Source organism: Balaenoptera acutorostrata, chromosome 20 (assembly GCF_949987535.1).
Source record: "Balaenoptera acutorostrata chromosome 20, mBalAcu1.1, whole genome shotgun sequence".
NCBI lineage: Eukaryota > Metazoa > Chordata > Mammalia > Artiodactyla > Balaenopteridae > Balaenoptera > Balaenoptera acutorostrata.
Genome location: NC_080083.1, coordinates 15,170,483 through 15,187,957, shown reverse-complemented (window position 1 = coordinate 15,187,957; position 17,475 = coordinate 15,170,483). Strand labels below are relative to the sequence as shown.

The 17,475-nt window shown below is 38.4% G+C and overlaps 1 protein-coding gene across 1 annotated transcript in view; it reads left to right on the top strand.

Annotated features, from left to right (window-relative positions):
- CPD (carboxypeptidase D) overlaps positions 1-17,475 on the top strand; it is a 74,135-nt gene that overhangs the window by 19,698 nt on the left and 36,962 nt on the right. Inside the window, exons 3-6 of the mRNA XM_057535916.1 lie at positions 12,528-12,670; positions 13,349-13,518; positions 14,658-15,007; positions 15,489-15,680. Of these exons, the coding sequence (XP_057391899.1) occupies positions 12,528-12,670; positions 13,349-13,518; positions 14,658-15,007; positions 15,489-15,680 (855 nt within the window). The remainder of the gene's footprint in view (positions 1-12,527; positions 12,671-13,348; positions 13,519-14,657; positions 15,008-15,488; positions 15,681-17,475) is intronic.

Below are 17,475 nucleotides of genomic sequence, written 5' to 3'. Positions count from 1 at the left end.
CTTATGAAGTTAAATTTACACTTACCACATGATGCAACCATGCTTCTCCTAGGTATTTACCCAAAAGACATGAAAAAATATGTTGACACTAAGACTTAGGCACAGTTTTATTCATAATCGCCAAAAGCCGAAACCAAGTCAAATACCTGCCACATAGTGAATGGATAAACAAATTGTACTATATCCATACAATGGACTATATAATAATAAAAAGGAGAATTTGTATATATAACAATATGAATGAATATCAAAAGTGTTAGGCTAAGTGCAAGAAGCCTGATACAAAAGACTATACATTGTATGACTTCATTTATATGAAATTCTGGAGAAGGCAAAAATATAGGGAAAGAAATTAAATTAGTGGTTGCCCAGGGCCTGGGAGCAGAGGGGAGGGAACTTTCTGGGGTGATGCAAATGTTCTGTATCTTGATTGTGGAAGTGGTTATATGACTGTACACATTGCACTGTACATTTAAAAGGGATTACAGTGTATAAATTATACCACAATAAACCTAAGTTTTAAAAAAAGCTGTAAAGCAGCATGTAGATCAGAGAGATTGTCAAAGTTGTTTTGGATCAGTTACTTCATACTTGGGTAAAGGGGAACTGAGAAACTCTGTAGGCTTCAAAGAAGAATAAAATTTAAAGTATCCTACAAAAAGATGTATCTTATATATGCTGTTTTATAACCTTTTTTATTATTACATGGTCAATATCATGACCATAAGTGTGTGTCTGTAACATTTTAAATTATTGCATAGTAGCCCATTTTATATCATATTTACTAAACTGGTCCACCATTTTTGGACCTTCAGGTTGTTCCCTGTTTTATTCTCCTTCAAGTTAAACACTATAGTCCTTATCGCTGTAGCTGTTATCTTAAAATAAATTCCTGGAAAATGAATTTCTGTGTTAAGGTCATGCCTATTTTAAAGATTTTATATACATATTGCTAAATTGTTACCCAGCAATATTCTATATGCCTTTATTTTTATCTGGGGTTTTTTTTCAGTCTTTTTTTTTACCTTTTTAAGGCGGTTTTTTTTTTTTTAATTAATTAATTTATTTATTTTTGACTGTGTTGGGTCTTCGTTTCTGTGCGAGGGCTTTCTCCAGTTGCGGCGAGTGGGGGCCACTCTTCATCGTGGTGCGCGGGCCTCTCACTGTCGCGGCCTCTCTTGTTGCGCAGCACAGGCTCCAGACGCGCAGGCTCAGTAGTTGTGGCTCACGGGCTTAGTTGCTCCGTGGCATGTGGGATCTTCCCAGACCAGGGCTCAAACCCGTGTCCCCTGCATTGGCAGGCAGATTCTTAACCACTGCGCCACCAGGGAAGCCCTAAGGCAGTTTTTTGATCAACAGATAGTTTACAGTTTTTAGGTAGTTAAATCTATCATTTATGGCTTTATACTACTTTGCTGTCATACTTAGAAAGGCTTTCCTCATCCTGAGAGTATAAAAATACTAGTTGGCTTCTGATTTTGTTTATGGCTACATTTTTACATCATGTTCCATGTGGACTTAAGCCTTTATTTGGTATGATCTGAGGTAAATCTCACCTATACTTTTGTCACACAGTTAACCAGTTATCCATGTAACAGTTACTAATTCTTTCCCCGTTGGTTTTTTTTTTTTTAATTTTATTTATTTTATTTATTTTTGGCTGCATTGGGTCTTCCTTGCTGCGTGCAGGCCTTCTCTCTTTGGGGCGAGCGCGGGATACTCTTTGTTGCGGTACACAGGATTCTCATTGCGGTGGTCTCTCTTGTTGCAGAGCACAGGCTCCAGGCGTGCGGGCTTCAGTAGTTGTGGCACATGGGCTTAGTTGCTCCATGGCATGTGGGATCCTCCTGGACCAGGGCTTGAACCCGTGTCCCCTGCATTGGCAGGCAGATTCTTAACCACTGCACCACCAGGGAAGCCCTCCCCGTTGGTTTTAAATGTCTTTAATTATATCCCAAATGCTTTCGTTTCTGTTATTGTGCTTTCTATTTTGTTCTGCTGGTTTATTTATTTTGACATCTTAATTGCACTGCTTTAGTAAATATGGTTTTATAATACATTGTAATATCTGGCAATGCAAGTCTCTATTATCATTTTGATTTTTTAATGTTTTCTTGGATATTCTCACCCATTTATTTTTCCAAATTCCAGATCATTTTGTCCAGTTCCAATAAATATCTGTTTTTCTGCATGATGCTTGTAAATTAATTTCGGGGAAATTTGATATTGTTATAAGCCTCCTATCTGGAAGCATGAAATTTACATCCCTTAGTAAAATTTTATAACGTTGATTTATATTATGCATTTTATTACATTTAATCCTATACATGTTGTGGGTTTTGTTGCTGGCATCTTTCTTCTGTTACATTTTCTGATTATTGCTGAAGTATTGGAAAGACATTTTGTATTGTTTTTACACAGTCATCCTTTTATTTCCAACATCATTTTACATGACTTTCTGTTGGGTAGTGTCTTATCAAAGGAAAATTTGGGGAACATATATCAAGATTTCATTAATATTCTATTATATATCTCCACTAGGTTCCACATGGTAAAGTTAATATTAATTCTGTGAAGATGTGTTACAATTAGGTACACTATTCACTGTAATATTTCCCCAAATCTATAGAATCTACAAAAAGAGATTTGTCATCATGAATCAGACCTTTAGTTTTAGATTGTTCGTAGAGTTATGTGTTACAAAATCGCTATTTATATAAAATGTGATCTGTAGGACCAGAGGCCACTGAATGTAGTTTCTTCTCTGAGAACTAGGTCTTATTTTTAAAAGATTTCTGTCCTTCCTCCCCACCCTTACCCTGGGCATATGTTTGTACGTGTTATTGATTGGAGCTGGATAGTTACAGTCCTATTAAAGTTACATCTAAAAAGATGATTAGATAACACTCTAAAATATGACTGTAAGCTTTGTCTTCTTGTTGCTGTTAGCTAGTATTTCTTAAATTACTGCTGAAGTAACACAATCAAGGGGTAGACAAAAGAATGCTAGGACTCAAGCCTGGTGATTATAGTATTATAAGTAGTCTACTTCACTGCATTCTGGCATAATTAAAGCGTGAGTTGACCGTGTTTGCAATTTAATTCAGCTATTAATTTTTTTTTTCCTTAGACGGGAAGATTTTTTTTCTATTAAGTTTTACATATGCAGAAAAATAGATTAGTTCACATTTGTATTGCTCTGAAATTATTTGTATGTGTTCTGTGTTTCTTTTCCTCACCAAGACTCTAAACTCTGAATGGAAATATGTCTCCTATTTATAAATCCCTATAATCTTAGTTTAATGACTTAAAATGACCATTGTACTGTGACCAATACAGTAGTAAATATTGGAGATTAATAAATATGATATACAATGAATAACATATGTATGTGTACATGTGAGTCAGAGTTACCAAAGATGATCAGAGGTCAACAATGACTGAAGGTGACTTACGTCACTTAATGACTAAATATGACTGGTAGGGATGTGAAAATCAGCATCTCACCATTTTTCTTCCAGACCCAAAGTAAGTGCCAAGATGCTGGAAGATAAGAGAAAACCAAAAGATGGATAGCTTGCCTTCTAAGAAAAAAGGTTAAGACAAAGTTACTGGGCTTGTGGTAGTGGTAGACCTCCACATATATTTTACGAAGATTAAAGTCTATTTGACATCTCCACATGGATGGTCAATGGGAATCTCAAATTTAACGCATTCAAAACAGAAGTCTTAATCTCCCACTGACCTAGCCTACTTACTTTCATTCCTTCAACAAATATTTACTGAAGGAATACGATGTGCCTGGTACTGTTCTTGTGCTTGGAATATCCATCAATGGGCATAACAGGTATTCTGCCCTTGTGTTGCTTATAATCTAGCAAGGAGGAACAGGCACTAAATAAGGAACATAATAGGTAAATTGTTAGGTACTGTAGAAAAAAAAGAAAAAAGTAGAAAAGGGTGAGAGTGCTGGTGAGATGGGCTTGGGGACAGCGATGGGGAGAAGTAAGCAGCAACTTTAAGTGGGGAGATCAAGGTGAGCCTAATTGTCAAGTTGAAATTGGAGCAAAGAGCTGAAGGTGAGGGGAGGGAGTTAGTCAAGTAGAGATATCTGGGGGAAGAGCATACCAGGCAAAGGAAACAGCTAGAACAAAGACCCAAAGTCAGGAGGTACCTAGTGTATCCAGTGAACAGCGGGGAAGCCAGTGTGGCTGGTGCACAGCCAGTGATGGGGAGAGTATAAAAGGAGGTTAGAGAGGGAAGGGGAGTGGTAGTGGACAAATCATGCAGAGGCTTAGGCTTTGGCTCTTAGTCTGAGTGAAATAGAGAGTCATTGTATAGGGGAATAACATCTGACTTACATTTTAGCGGAATTTCTCTGGCACCTCTGTTGAGAAAAGAACATAGAACGGCTAGGGCAGGAACAGGGAGACCTATTAAGAGTGATTGCAGAAATCCAGGTGGAGAAACGATTGTGGCTTGTATTAGGGCAGCAGCAGTAGAGGTGAGGAGAAATCTTGGGATTCTGGATATATTTTGAAGTTAGAACTAGCACGATTTCCTGATGCTTTAGATGTGGGATGTGACTCCAGGGCTTTGGGCCTGAGCAACTAAATTCTTCTAGTGCCATTGACCATCATGGGAGAGACTGGTTTAGGGAAGATGAGAATATGTTAGGTTTGTGATATCCAAGTAGAGATATTGAGTAGGCAGTTGGATGGACAAGTCTGGATTCTGGGAAAGAGGTGTAGGCTGGACATAGAAATTTGAGAGTTGTCAGCCGATAGATAATATTTAAACCCCATGGGGCTGCATGAGACACCAAGGGCATAAGTGAAGAAAGAGAAGAGGATCAAAGACAGAGCCTTAGGCATGCCATATCTGTTTCCTTTGTTCTCCTTCATCCTCTCAGTTAATGACACTAATAACACTGTCTCCCTAGTTTCTCAAGCCAAAAATCTAGACACCATCCTTGATTCCTTTTAAACAAGTCCTTTCTACATCCAAATCTCTCTGCTTTATCTCCATTACCAGCAACCTAGTCAAATCCATCATTCTCTTCTAATTCATCTTCCTGCTTTCCTTTTTGTTTCCCTATAGTCATTTTTCACTCAGCAGTCAGAATGATCTTTTAAAAAGGCTGTTCAGATTATATCACACCTCTGCTCAAAACCCTCCAATGTTCTGTGCAGCAAGGGAGACAATCAACAGAGTGAAAAGGCAGCCTACTGAAAATATTTGCATACCATATATCAAACCAAATATTAACCCCATAAGGGGTTAATATTCAGAATATATAAAGAACTCCTACAACTCAACAAAAAACAAGTAATCTGATTAACAAATGGACAAAGGACTTGAATAGACGTTTCTTCAAAAAACATATAAACAGCCAACAGACGTATGAAAAGATGCTTAATATCATTAATGATCAGGGAAAAGCAAATCAAAACCACAATGAGATATCACCTAATACCTCTTAGGATGACCACTATCAAAAATACCAAAATAGCAGGTGTTGATGGGGATGTGGAGTTTGCACAGTTGGTAGGAATATAAAATAGTGCAGTTGCACAACTTTGCACAGTTGGTAGGAATATAAAATAGTGCAGTTGCTATGGAAAACAGTATGGAGCTTCCTCAAAAAGTTAAAAATAGAATTACCATATGATTCAACAAACCCACTTCTGGGTGTAAGTACAACAGAATTGAAAACAGGATCTTGAAAAGATATTTGTACACCCATGTTCATTGCAGTGTTAGTCACAATTGCCAAGAAGCAACCTAAATATTCATTGACAGATGAATGGATAAAGAAAATTTGGTATATACATACAAAGGAATATTATTCAGCCTAAAAAAGAAGGCAATCACATCTGATAAAGGACTGTTATCCAAAATATATAAAAAACTCTTAAGACTCAATACTAAGAAAACAACAACTGCATTAAAAAATGGGCCGAAGACCTTAACAGACATCTCACCAACAAAGATAGACAGATGGCAAATAAACATGAAAATATGCTCCACGTCATATGTCATCAGGGAAATGCAAATTAAAACAAGTTACCACTACACACCTATCAGAAAGGCCAAAATCCAGAACCCTGACAACAGCAAATGCTTGTGAAGATGTAGAACAACAGGAACTCTCATTCATTATTGGTGGGAATGCAAAATGGTACAGCCATTTTGGAAGATAGTCTGGTGGTTTCTTACAAAACTAAACATACTCTAATCATACAACCCAGCAGTTTTTCTCCTTGGTATTTAACCAAAGGAGTTGAAAACTTATGTTCTCACAAAAACCTGCACATAGATGTTTATAGTAAACTTTATTCATAATTGTCAAAACTTGGAAGCAACCAAGATATTCTTCAGTAGGTGAATGGGTAAAATAAACTGTGGTACATCCAGACAAAGGCATATTATTCAGCACTAAAAGGAAATGAGCTATCAAGCCATGAAAAGACATGGAGGAGGGAATTCCCTGGCAGTCCAGTGGTTAGGACTCCACACTTCCACTGCAGGGGGCCCAGTTTCGATCACTGGTCAGGGAGCTAAGATCCCGCAAGCTGCACAGCCAAAAAAAAAAAAAAAAAAAAATAGACGCAGAGCAACCTTGAATACCTATTACTAAATGAAAGAAACCAATCTGGAAAGGCTACGTACTATATGATTCCAACTATATGACACTCTGGAAGAGGCAAAGCGATATGGAGATAGTAAAAAGATCAGTGGTTGCCAGGGGTTAGGGAGGAGGACGGGATGAATAGGTGGAGCATAGAGGATTTTTAGGGCAGTGAAACCACTGTGTATGATACTGTAATGGGGAAACATGTCATTATACATTTGTCAAAACTCATAGCATATACAACACCGAGAATGAACCCTAATGTAAACTATGGACTTTGGGTAGTAATGATGTGTTGATGTAGGTTCATCTGTTGTAAGAAATGAAGATTTTTGCATCTGTGTACATCAGGAATATATTCTTTTTCTGTAGTGTCTTTGTCTGGTTTTGGTACCAGGGTAATGCTGGCCTTGTAGAACAAATTTGGTAGTGATTCTTCCTCTTCAACTTTTTGGAATAGTGTGAGGAGGATAAGTATTAACTCTTTTTTAAATGTTTGGTAGAATTCAGCTGTGAAGCTGTCTGGCCCTGGACTTTTGTTTGTTGGGAGTTTTTTGATTACTGATTCAATTTTATTATTGGTAATCAGTCTGTTCATATTTTCTATTTCTTCCTGATTCAGTCTTGGAAGATTGTATGTTTCTAGGAATTTATCCATTTCTGCTAGGTTGTCCAGTTTGTTGGCATAGAATTTTTCATGGTAATCTCTTATGATCCTTTGTATTTCTGTGGTGGCGGTTGTAACTTCTCTTTCATTTCTGATTTTATTTATTTGGGCCATCTCTTTTTTATTTGTGTCAAGGTATTTATTTATTTCCTCTTTGATTTCTTCATTGACCCATTGGTTGTTTAGTTGCATGTTGTTTAGCCTCCACATGGTTGTGTTTTTCCCATTTTTCTTATTGTAACTGATTTCTAATTATTGTGATCAGAAAAAAATGCTTAATATGATTTCAGTTTTCTTAAATTTATTGAGACTTGTTTTGTGGCCTAGCATGTCATCTATTTTGGAGAATGTTCTATGTGCACTTGAAAAGAATGTATATTCTGCTGTTTTTGGATGGACTATTCTGTGTATATTTATTCAGTCAAACTGGTCTGATGTGTTGTTTAAGGCCAGTATTTCCTTATTGATTTTTCTGTTTGGATGATCTATCTATTTATGAAAATATGTTAAAGTTCCCTACTACTATGGTGTTCTGTCTTTCTCTTTGTATGTCTGTTAATATTTGCTATCTATATGTATTTAAGTTCTCCTGTGTCGGACATACAGATATATACAAGTGTTATGTGCTCTTGTTGGCTTGATCCCTTTATCATTATGACATTCCCGTTTTTGTCTCTTGTTACAGTCTTTGTTGTAAAGTTTATTTTGTCTGATATAAGTATTCCTACCTCAGCTTTCTTTTCATTTCCATTTGAGTGGAATCTCCATCTCTTTACTTTCAGCCTGTGTGTGTCTTTAGATTTGAAGTGAGTCTCTTATATGGGTCTTATGTTTTTATCCATTCAGCCATCCTGTGTCTTTTTTTTTTTTTTTTTTTAAAGGATTTTCTTATTTATTTATTTATTTATTTATTTATTTTTGGCTGTGTTGGGTCTTCGGTTCGTGCGAGGGCTTTCTCCAGTTGCGGCAAGCGGGGGCCACTCTTCATCGCGGTGCGGGGACCGCTCTTCATCGCGGTGCGCGGGCCTTTCTCTATCGCGGCCCCTCCCGTCACGGGGCACAGGCTCCAGACGCGCAGGCTCAGCAATTGTGGCTCACGGGCCCAGCTGCTCCGTGGCATGTGGGATCTTCCCAGACCAGGGCTCGAACCCGTGTCCCCTGCATTAGCAGGCAGATTCTCAACCACTGCGCCACCAGGGAAGCCCCATCCTGTGTCTTTTGATTGGAGCATTTAGTCCATTTACATTTAAAGTAATAATTGATAGGTATATACTTATTGCCATTTTGTTAATTGTTTTTCTGGGTTTTTTTGTAGTTGTTCTTTGTTCCTTCCTTCTCTTGTCTCTCTTCCCTTGTGATTTGATGACTATTTTTAGTGTTATGTTTGGATTCCTTTCTCTTTATTTTTTGTGTATCTCTTAACAGTTTTTGGTTTGTGGTTACCTTGAGGTTCATGTATAATGACCTTTGTATATAGCTGTCTATTTTATGATGATCTCTTAAGTTTGAAGGGATTCTAAAAGCCCTACAGGGCTTCCATCGTGGCGCAGTGGTTGGGAGTCCGCCTGCCAGTGCAGGGGACACGGGTTCGAGCCCTGGTCTGGGAAGATCCCACATGCCGCGGAGTGGCTGGACCCGTGAGCCACAATTGCTGAGCCTTGCGCATCTGGAGCCTGTGCTCCGCAACAAGAGAGGCCGCAACAGTGAGAGGCCCGCTCACCGTGATGAAGAGTGGCCCCCACTCGCCGCAACTGGAGAAAGCCCACGCACATAAACGAAGACCCAACACAGCCAAAAATAAATAAATAAATAAATAAGTATATAAAAAAATAAAATAAATAAAATAAATAAAAAAATAAAAGCCCTACATTTTTACTCCCCCACCCCTACACCATGTTTTATGTTTTGATGCATATTTTATATCTTTTTATTTTGTGTATCCCTTAACTATTTATTGTAGATATAGATGATTTTACTACTTTTGTCTTTTAACCTTTCTACTAGAGTTATAAGTGGTTGATCCACTACCTTTTACTATATGTTTGTCTTTGCCATTGAGATTTTTTCTTTATTCATTTTCTTACTTCTAGTTGTGGCCTTTTCTGCTTGGAGAAGTCCCTTTAACATTTCTTGAAGGGCTGGTTTATTGGTGATGGACTCCTTTAGCTTTTGTTTGTCTGTCAAACTCTTTATCTCTCCTTCAATTCTGAATGATAATCTTGCTGCGTAGAGTATTCTTGGTTGTATTTTTTTTTTTCAGCACTTTGAGTATATCATGCCATTCCCTTGTGGCCTGCTAAGCTTCTGCTGAAAAGTTAGCTGATAGTCTTATGGGAGTTTCCTTAAATGTAACTAGTTGTTTTTCTCTTGATACCTTTATTAGTCTCTTTATATTTAATTTTTGACATTTTAAATATGTGTCTTGGTGTGTACCTCTTTGTGTTCATCTTGTTTGGGACTCTCTGTGCTTCCTGGAACTGGATGTCTGTTTCGTTCCACGGGTTAGGGAAGTTTTCAGCTACTATTTCTTCAAATAAGTTCTCTTCTCTTTTTTATCTTTCTTCTCTTTCTGGGACCCTATAACGCAAATGTTAATATGCTTGATGTTGTCCCAGAAGTCACTTAAACTATCCTCATTTTTTTTTTCCTGTTCAGCTTGGGTAATTTTTACTACTCTGTCTTCTAGATCACTGGTACATTATTCTGTATCATCAAATCTACTGTTCATTCCCTCTAGTGTATCTTTCATTTTATTTTTATTTTTTTAAAAAAATTCATGTGTCCCTTTCTATTTACTTATTTATTTATTTATTTTAAATTTTATTTATTTTTGGCTGCATTGGGTCTTCGTTGCTGCACGCGGGCTTCCTCTAGTTGTGGCGAGTGGGGACTACTCTTCGTTGCGGTGCACAGGCTTCTCATTGCGGTTGCTTCTTTTGTTGCAGAGCACAGGCTCTAGGTGCACGGGCTTCAGTAGTTGCAGCACGCAGCTCAGTAGTTGCAGCATGCAAGCTCTAGAGCACAGGCTCAGTAGTTGTGGAGCACAGGCTTAGTTGCTTCTCGGCATGTGAGATCTTCCCGGACCAGGGATCGAACCCATGTCCCCTGCATTGGCAGGCAGATTCTTAACCACTGCACCACCAGGGAAGTCCTATTTTTCATTTTAGTTACTGTATTCTTTAGCCCTAATTGGTCTGTTTTATATTTTCTAACTCTTTGTTGAAGTTTTCACTGTGTTCATCCATTCTTCTCCTGTGTTCAGTGAGCATCTTTATGATCATTACCTTTAACTCTTTATCAGGTAGGTTGCTTATCTCCATTTCATTTAGGTCTTGTTCTGAGGTTTTGTCTTATTGTTTCATTTGGAGCACATTCCTCTGTCTCTTCATTTTGCCTAATTTTCTGTGTTGATTTTCTTTGTATTAAATAGGTCTGTTATGTCTTCTGATCTTGGAGAAGTGACTTTAATTTTTTTTTTTTTTATAGCTACTTTATTTATTTATTTATTTATTTTTGGCTGTGTTGGGTCTTCGGTTCGTGCGAGGGCTTTCTCTGGTTACGGCAAGTGGGGGCCACTCTTCATCACGGTGCGGGGACCGCTCTTCATCGCGGTGCGCGGGCCTTTCACTATCGCGGCCCCTCCCGTTGCGGGGCACAGGCTCCAGACGCGCAGGCTCAGTAGTTGTGGCTCACGGGCCCAGCTGCTCCATGGCATGTGGGATCTTCCCAGACCAGGGCTCGAACCCGTGTCCCCTGCATTAGCAGGCAGATTCTCAACCACTGCGCCACCAGGGAAGCCCGAGAAGTGACTTTATGTTGGAGATGTCCTATGGGCTGAGCAGCTTGCTCCCCCCTCTGGGCAGACACTTCAGGGGTGTTCCCTGTGACGGCTGCTTGTGCCTTTCTGTTGTGGCAGGGCCAACTGCTTGGGCACATTGATGGTCAGGGCAGGCCCCAGCATGACTGACTGTGATGCTCAGCATTGTTTGACCACTGTGGGCATGCTAGTGGGTGAGGCAGGCCTCTGGCTCTAATAGGCTCGAAAGAGGATTCCAGAATGATGCCTGTCAGTGCTGGTGTCAGCATGATAGAATGAGATCACAAAAATGGCTGCTGCCAGCATCTCAGTCCCCAGGGGGAGTCCCAGCTGCCTCCTGCCTCTCCTGGAGGCTATCCAATATCAGCAAGTGTGTCTGATTCAGGTGCCTTTCAAACTGTTGCCGCTGTGCTGGGACTTGGAGCGAGTGTATTTTTGCATGCACCCTTATGAGCAGAGTCTTGGTTTCCTACAGCTCTCTGGTACTCCTGAACATAAGCCCCACTGGCTTTTAAGCCAGACATTTTGGAGGCTTGTCTTCCTAATTCAGGACCCTGGGCTAGGGAGCTCAATGTTGGTCTTGGACTCCATGCTCCTCAGGGATGACTGTCACAGTTGTGATATTCCTCCTGCTTGTGCGTCGTTGCACCAGGGGTGTGGGCCCTGACTAGACTGCATCTCCACCCACCCGCCCCATTTTGTTGTGGCTCCTTCCTTATATCTTTAGCTGTGGAAAATCTTTTCTGTTATTCGTCAGGCTGTTTCAGAGGTAGTTGTTCTGTAAGTAGTTGTAATTTTAGTGTGCCTATGTGAGGAGTTGAGCTCAGGATCTTTCTACTCTACCATTTTGATCCAGACCCTTCTTGTCACCTTTGTGATACAGGGAGTACAGTTAGAATAGTAAGCCCTTAATAATGCTTTGGTGTGAATACCCTTTATAACTTTAAGATCATGAGTATTCTTCACGTTCATTTTGTCAAAAAACTTCACCTCTCTGTGCCTTACTTCTCACATCTGTAAAATGGGTGAAATAGCAATACCTACCTCAAAAAGTTTTTGTAAAGATTAAATGTTAATACACATAAAGGTCATAGAACAGAGCTGGCATGTAGTAAACACTCAAATGTAGAGTGGTTATCATTATTGCCATTGTTATTAACTATTATATTCATGCTCTTTATAACTGTTTATCCTATCAGTCAAATGTATTTCCTTTATGTATATTCCTTTCCAAGGTGTATTCCTTTCGCCTTCCTTGTTAGTGTCCTCTATAATTCAAGAGCCTTCTCCAATTTCAAACAATTTAATGAAAAGAGAATTTATACATGCAGAGATGACTGATTTAGTTTCTATGGTCTTTTTGAGAGTAGAATTCTGAGAATAAACTTATTTTTTCCTTCATGTTTCAGGTGGCATGCAAGATTACAATTATCTATGGGCCAACTGTTTTGAAATCACATTAGAACTGTCTTGTTGCAAGTACCCACCAGCTTCGCAGCTTCAACAAGAATGGGAGAACAATCGTGAGTCTTTGATCACATTGATTGAAAAGGTAAAAGCTGAATGGAAGGTTGGCGTATGGTAATAATTGATTAAATAAGGGAGAAATTTGTGTATATGAACAACAGTTTATTCTAGATACCCTTTATTTTTGTTTTTATTATTTAAGATTGTAGATTATATTTAGAAATGATTATATTAGAATCTGTTAGAACATATTCTAGCCATGCCTCTGTTATCCTTCCCCCCAGCTCTTTTCCTCTGGAGGGCTTCTTTTGACTGTCTTACAACACTTTTACAACCTGAAATAATTAGCAAAATTTGTAGTACCAGATTCTTACAATGCCATTCGATCATATTTGCTAGAGAACCTTTACCATTATATGAACCATGGATATAAGTTTAATTTAAATATCAGGCAGACTAATATACTATTGGATATATCAGAAATGATTACTTATATCTTGTTGATAAAAGCAGAAGTCTGACTTTGAGGAGAAGGAATTTCAAAAGCATTTTACCAGTCTAGATTTCAGATGACTTAAGTTTAAGGATTTAATTTTTTTGGTCTATATTTTATTTTAACTTGGAGGGATTGAAAAATATTTCAGGGAGCTAGAGGAGTAACCTTATTTTTTAAAAATTCTAGCATCAGTGCAGAGAGGTTATTTTCTCTTGCCTTCCAAACTGATTGTCTCTGAGCAGTCTACTTTGATTCCTGTTTTTTTAGGTCCACATTGGAGTTAAAGGATTTGTTAAAGATTCAGTAACAGGAGCTGGCTTAGAGAATGCAACCATCTCAGTAGCTGGTATTAATCATAATATCACAACAGGAAGATTTGGTGATTTCCACCGATTACTTGTTCCTGGAACTTATAACATTACAGCAGTTTTAACTGGGTAAGAATTTAAACTAGACTCTTAAAATGTCAAGTTTCCGTTTATATCTAAGAAGAGAAGTATACTCTTGGAGATCTTATTTACTGTATCTGGCTTTTATTTTTCCTTGTTTTCTGGTTTTTTTCCCCCTTTATGAGAAAATACTATGGTGGATCTTTTGTCACATTAACAATACAACTGGATATGAAGCATCGTTGTAAAATTGGGAGGAAGGACAGTTTTAAAAGCTTGATGGGGCTTCCCTGGTGGCACAGTGGTTGAGAAACTGCCTGCCAATGCAGGGGTCACAGGTTCGAGCCCTGGTCTGGGAAGATCCCACATGCCGCGGAGCAACTAGGCCCGTGAGCCACAATTGCTGAGCCTGCACGTCTGGAGCCTGTGCTCCGCAACAAGAGAGGCCGCGGTAGTGAGAGGCCTGCGCACCGCGATGAAGAGTGGCCCCCACTTGCCGCAACTACAGAAAGCCCTCACACAGAAATGAAGACCCAACACAGCCATAAATAAATAAATAGAATTAAAAAAAAAAAAAAAGCTTGATGGTCAGCTGTGTAAAGCATTGCCGCAAGGCTAATTGAATACCAAGGTAGAAGAAACTCAGGGCTCTATGAAAGACATTTTGAAGAGCTGTCTCACCATCAGCTTTCTAATACATGACATGAGTGGTTCCCCACCTCCTCTGGAAACATTTCTGGAAGCTCATTTTGCTAAGGATTTACCTTTAGCAAATAAATTACCTTTAATTTTGAACTTTCCCATTTGGTAAAGTAGTTGGAATGTCAGTCTGATAAGGCACTGCAAAGAATTGGATCATTTATCCCTACTTTGAGTATTGTAGCAATGGTTACAATGGATTAACGACCTTCATCGTATTCTCTCCTTTGAATGTAATTTTTTATAAGCATTCTAATGTGTGGAATGAAAGGATGGTAAGATAAATAATTCTTTAAAGACTTAATCTGGAATTCTTTGTGAGATAATACGCTAAAAGTCTTGAATTTACACATTTATCTTTATTTGATATGACTTTCGATAGCCTAAGGGCAAGAGTATGAAAAGGCTATTGTACTTTTATAATGTTAAAGCATTGTCTGTTTCAATTTAACTCCAAGCCATCTACTTTTTCAAACTTTTCTTTTCAGGTATATGCCACTGACTGTTAATAACATAATAGTGAAAGAAGGACCAGCCACAAAGGTGAATTTTCCCCTTCGGCCAACTGTGGCTTCAGTAGTCCCTGACACAACTGAGGTTGTAGTAACTGCTAGCACAGTTGCTATATCTAATAGTCCTCTTGGAACACAGTCCTCCCACCAGCCAGTTCAGCCACAGGACTTTCACCACCACCACTTCCCTGATATGGAAATCTTCTTGAGAAGGTTTGCCAATGAATATCCTAACATCACCCGGCTTTATTCATTGGGAAAATCGGTAGAGTCAAGAGAACTTTATGTAATGGAGATATCTGATAATCCAGGTGTCCATGAACCAGGTAATTGGTGTAGTTTCACACATAATTTCAGATTGCTTCTCAGAGCTGTGTGCTATATTGCTTTGCTTCATCTAGAAAGGTCACCTATTGTATGTATAACTGGATCAAAGAAAACGTAACCAATTTTTTCCTAGAAAAGAAGAAAATCCATTTGCTAATCCATATTATGCACAAAGTTTAACATACTGCATAATTAGATTCTTTCTGCTAATAGTACTTTTATTTTCATATAATATGGCATATATATGTATGTATGTATATATATATATATATACACACACATACGTATATATGCTTTGAGCTTGCTCAGACGTATATATTAGTAAGGACTGCTTTATACGATGCTTTTTCCTGTTTCTTTTGCCAAAATATATCTTAAATCTTTGGTTCAGGGTCTTTGTATGTGTTGGGGAAAAAGTAGAGAGAGTCTAGGATTAATGAAGAGGAAAAAACGTCTTTCATGTAATTACTTTATTTTCAGGTGAACCAGAATTTAAGTACATTGGAAATATGCATGGAAATGAAGTGGTTGGAAGAGAACTGTTACTGAACCTCATTGAATACCTTTGTAAGAACTTTGGAACAGATCCCGATGTAACAGATTTGGTTCTTAACACTAGAATTCACCTTATGCCATCCATGAATCCTGATGGGTATGAAAAGGCCCAGGAAGGTAAAGAATAGCTGTCTATTAGTGCTTAACCTTTTTGATTATTATATGGCATAATTATTTGGGGATAGAAAAGAATTTGAACTGGTTGTTTCCCTGAAATTTCTTCCTATTTTTATTCTTATAATTTATCATTGGTTCTATCTTTTGTATTCTTGTAAGATAGGCTAGTTCATTCAAAAATTATGTTGTCAAGTTTATATTTAATGAAGTTCTCTACTTTGGTAATGGCTGTTATTTACTAAAATAATGTAAGATTTTTACAAATTGTTCCATTTTAACAGTAATTTTTGTTAAATTATTGTATTGGGAACTTTATCTCATAAGTGAAAACTCAAACCAAATATTTTTTAAGCCAGTGACTCTGTTTTGACTGCCATTTCTACTCCCCATGCATGTATAATCTAAACCTGCTAAGTTATTGACTTCCCATTCCTCTGCCTCCTCTGGGCTAGCCCATCTTTCCTAGGGCATTATAGTAAGGGCAGGGAGAGCAACTTTCTTATATGGGCCACATTATGCAGAACACTAGGAAAGTGAGAATCCATCTTTTCCCAACCTGTGATTCCTTCCAGGCAGTGATACCAGTGAGTAGAAAAGATACCACAATATGAATATGCAGCCACGTGGTTTATTACTCTCACTGACTGAACACTGAGAGAATCGATTAGTGAATGACCAGGTTAATCCTTATATATATTATTTAGATTCTTTCCCTAAGGACCTTATTCTCTGTCAACCTCACAAATCCCTTCCACATTCCTCCCTTGAGACCTTTCTGAAAGATGGAACTACTTACTACTAGTGAGCCCTCTAGTAGGTTTTCTTCATTCACTTGCATTCATTTTCTCATTATAATGACAATAATAGGGCTCTCATCCCATAGTAAAATGGAATAAGCTTAAGTTGAACCCTTTCTCCTCCTCCCTTCCAACTATGTTCTTGACTAACTTTACCTTTTTGTTATCACTTTAATGTAAGCATACTGCAACTTTTTTCTTTTCATCTGGTCTGTTTATTTACATTGTTTTAGTGACCTGTATACCAGTACAATAGAGTCCCCCTCATGCCAGTCATGCCCACTCAACATTGTGATCACGTCACTGTATGTGGGTTATTGACAGATGAGCAATATTTTAATATAAATCGTATGATTGGAGTTTTTCCCCTCAAAGTATGACTAGAGGCAGAAATGAAAGGATAATGGTTTTACCTTTCTATTCAAAAGATCTAGAAGAGATACATTTTTTTTAATGTACAATGTAAAAACGATGTGTGTTTTAATCACGTTACCCAACTGAACTTGGATCCTCTCACCTGCTGCAGAGCAAAGCCAATTTACTGATATGAGGTTGTGGTGAAGGAAAGTACAGGATTTATCTGCAGGCACTAAACAAGGAGAATGGGCAGCTCATGCTCAAAAGACCCGAACTTCTCAATGGCTTTCAGGGAAGGATTTTTAAAGGCAACATTTGGGGTGAGGGTACAGGGTGCATGACTTTCTTCTGATTGATTGGTGGTGTGGAGGTAACAGGGTGATGTTTCGGGAATCTTAATCATCAGGCTTCTGGTTCCAACCAGTCTGGGGTCTACATGCTTGTGCTCAGCACATAGTCACCTTCCCCTACTGGGTCGGGGTCTTACATCCTGCAGAACAACTCAAGGGTACATGTTAGATTGTTATGTATATCCCTTGAGTAAGAACTAGGACTCTTGTTTTTAATCCTGAATTGTTGTCATTACTTTTCTTGCTTAACTGCTTTTCATTTACTTCTGAATTTCCTCACTTCCCTAATTA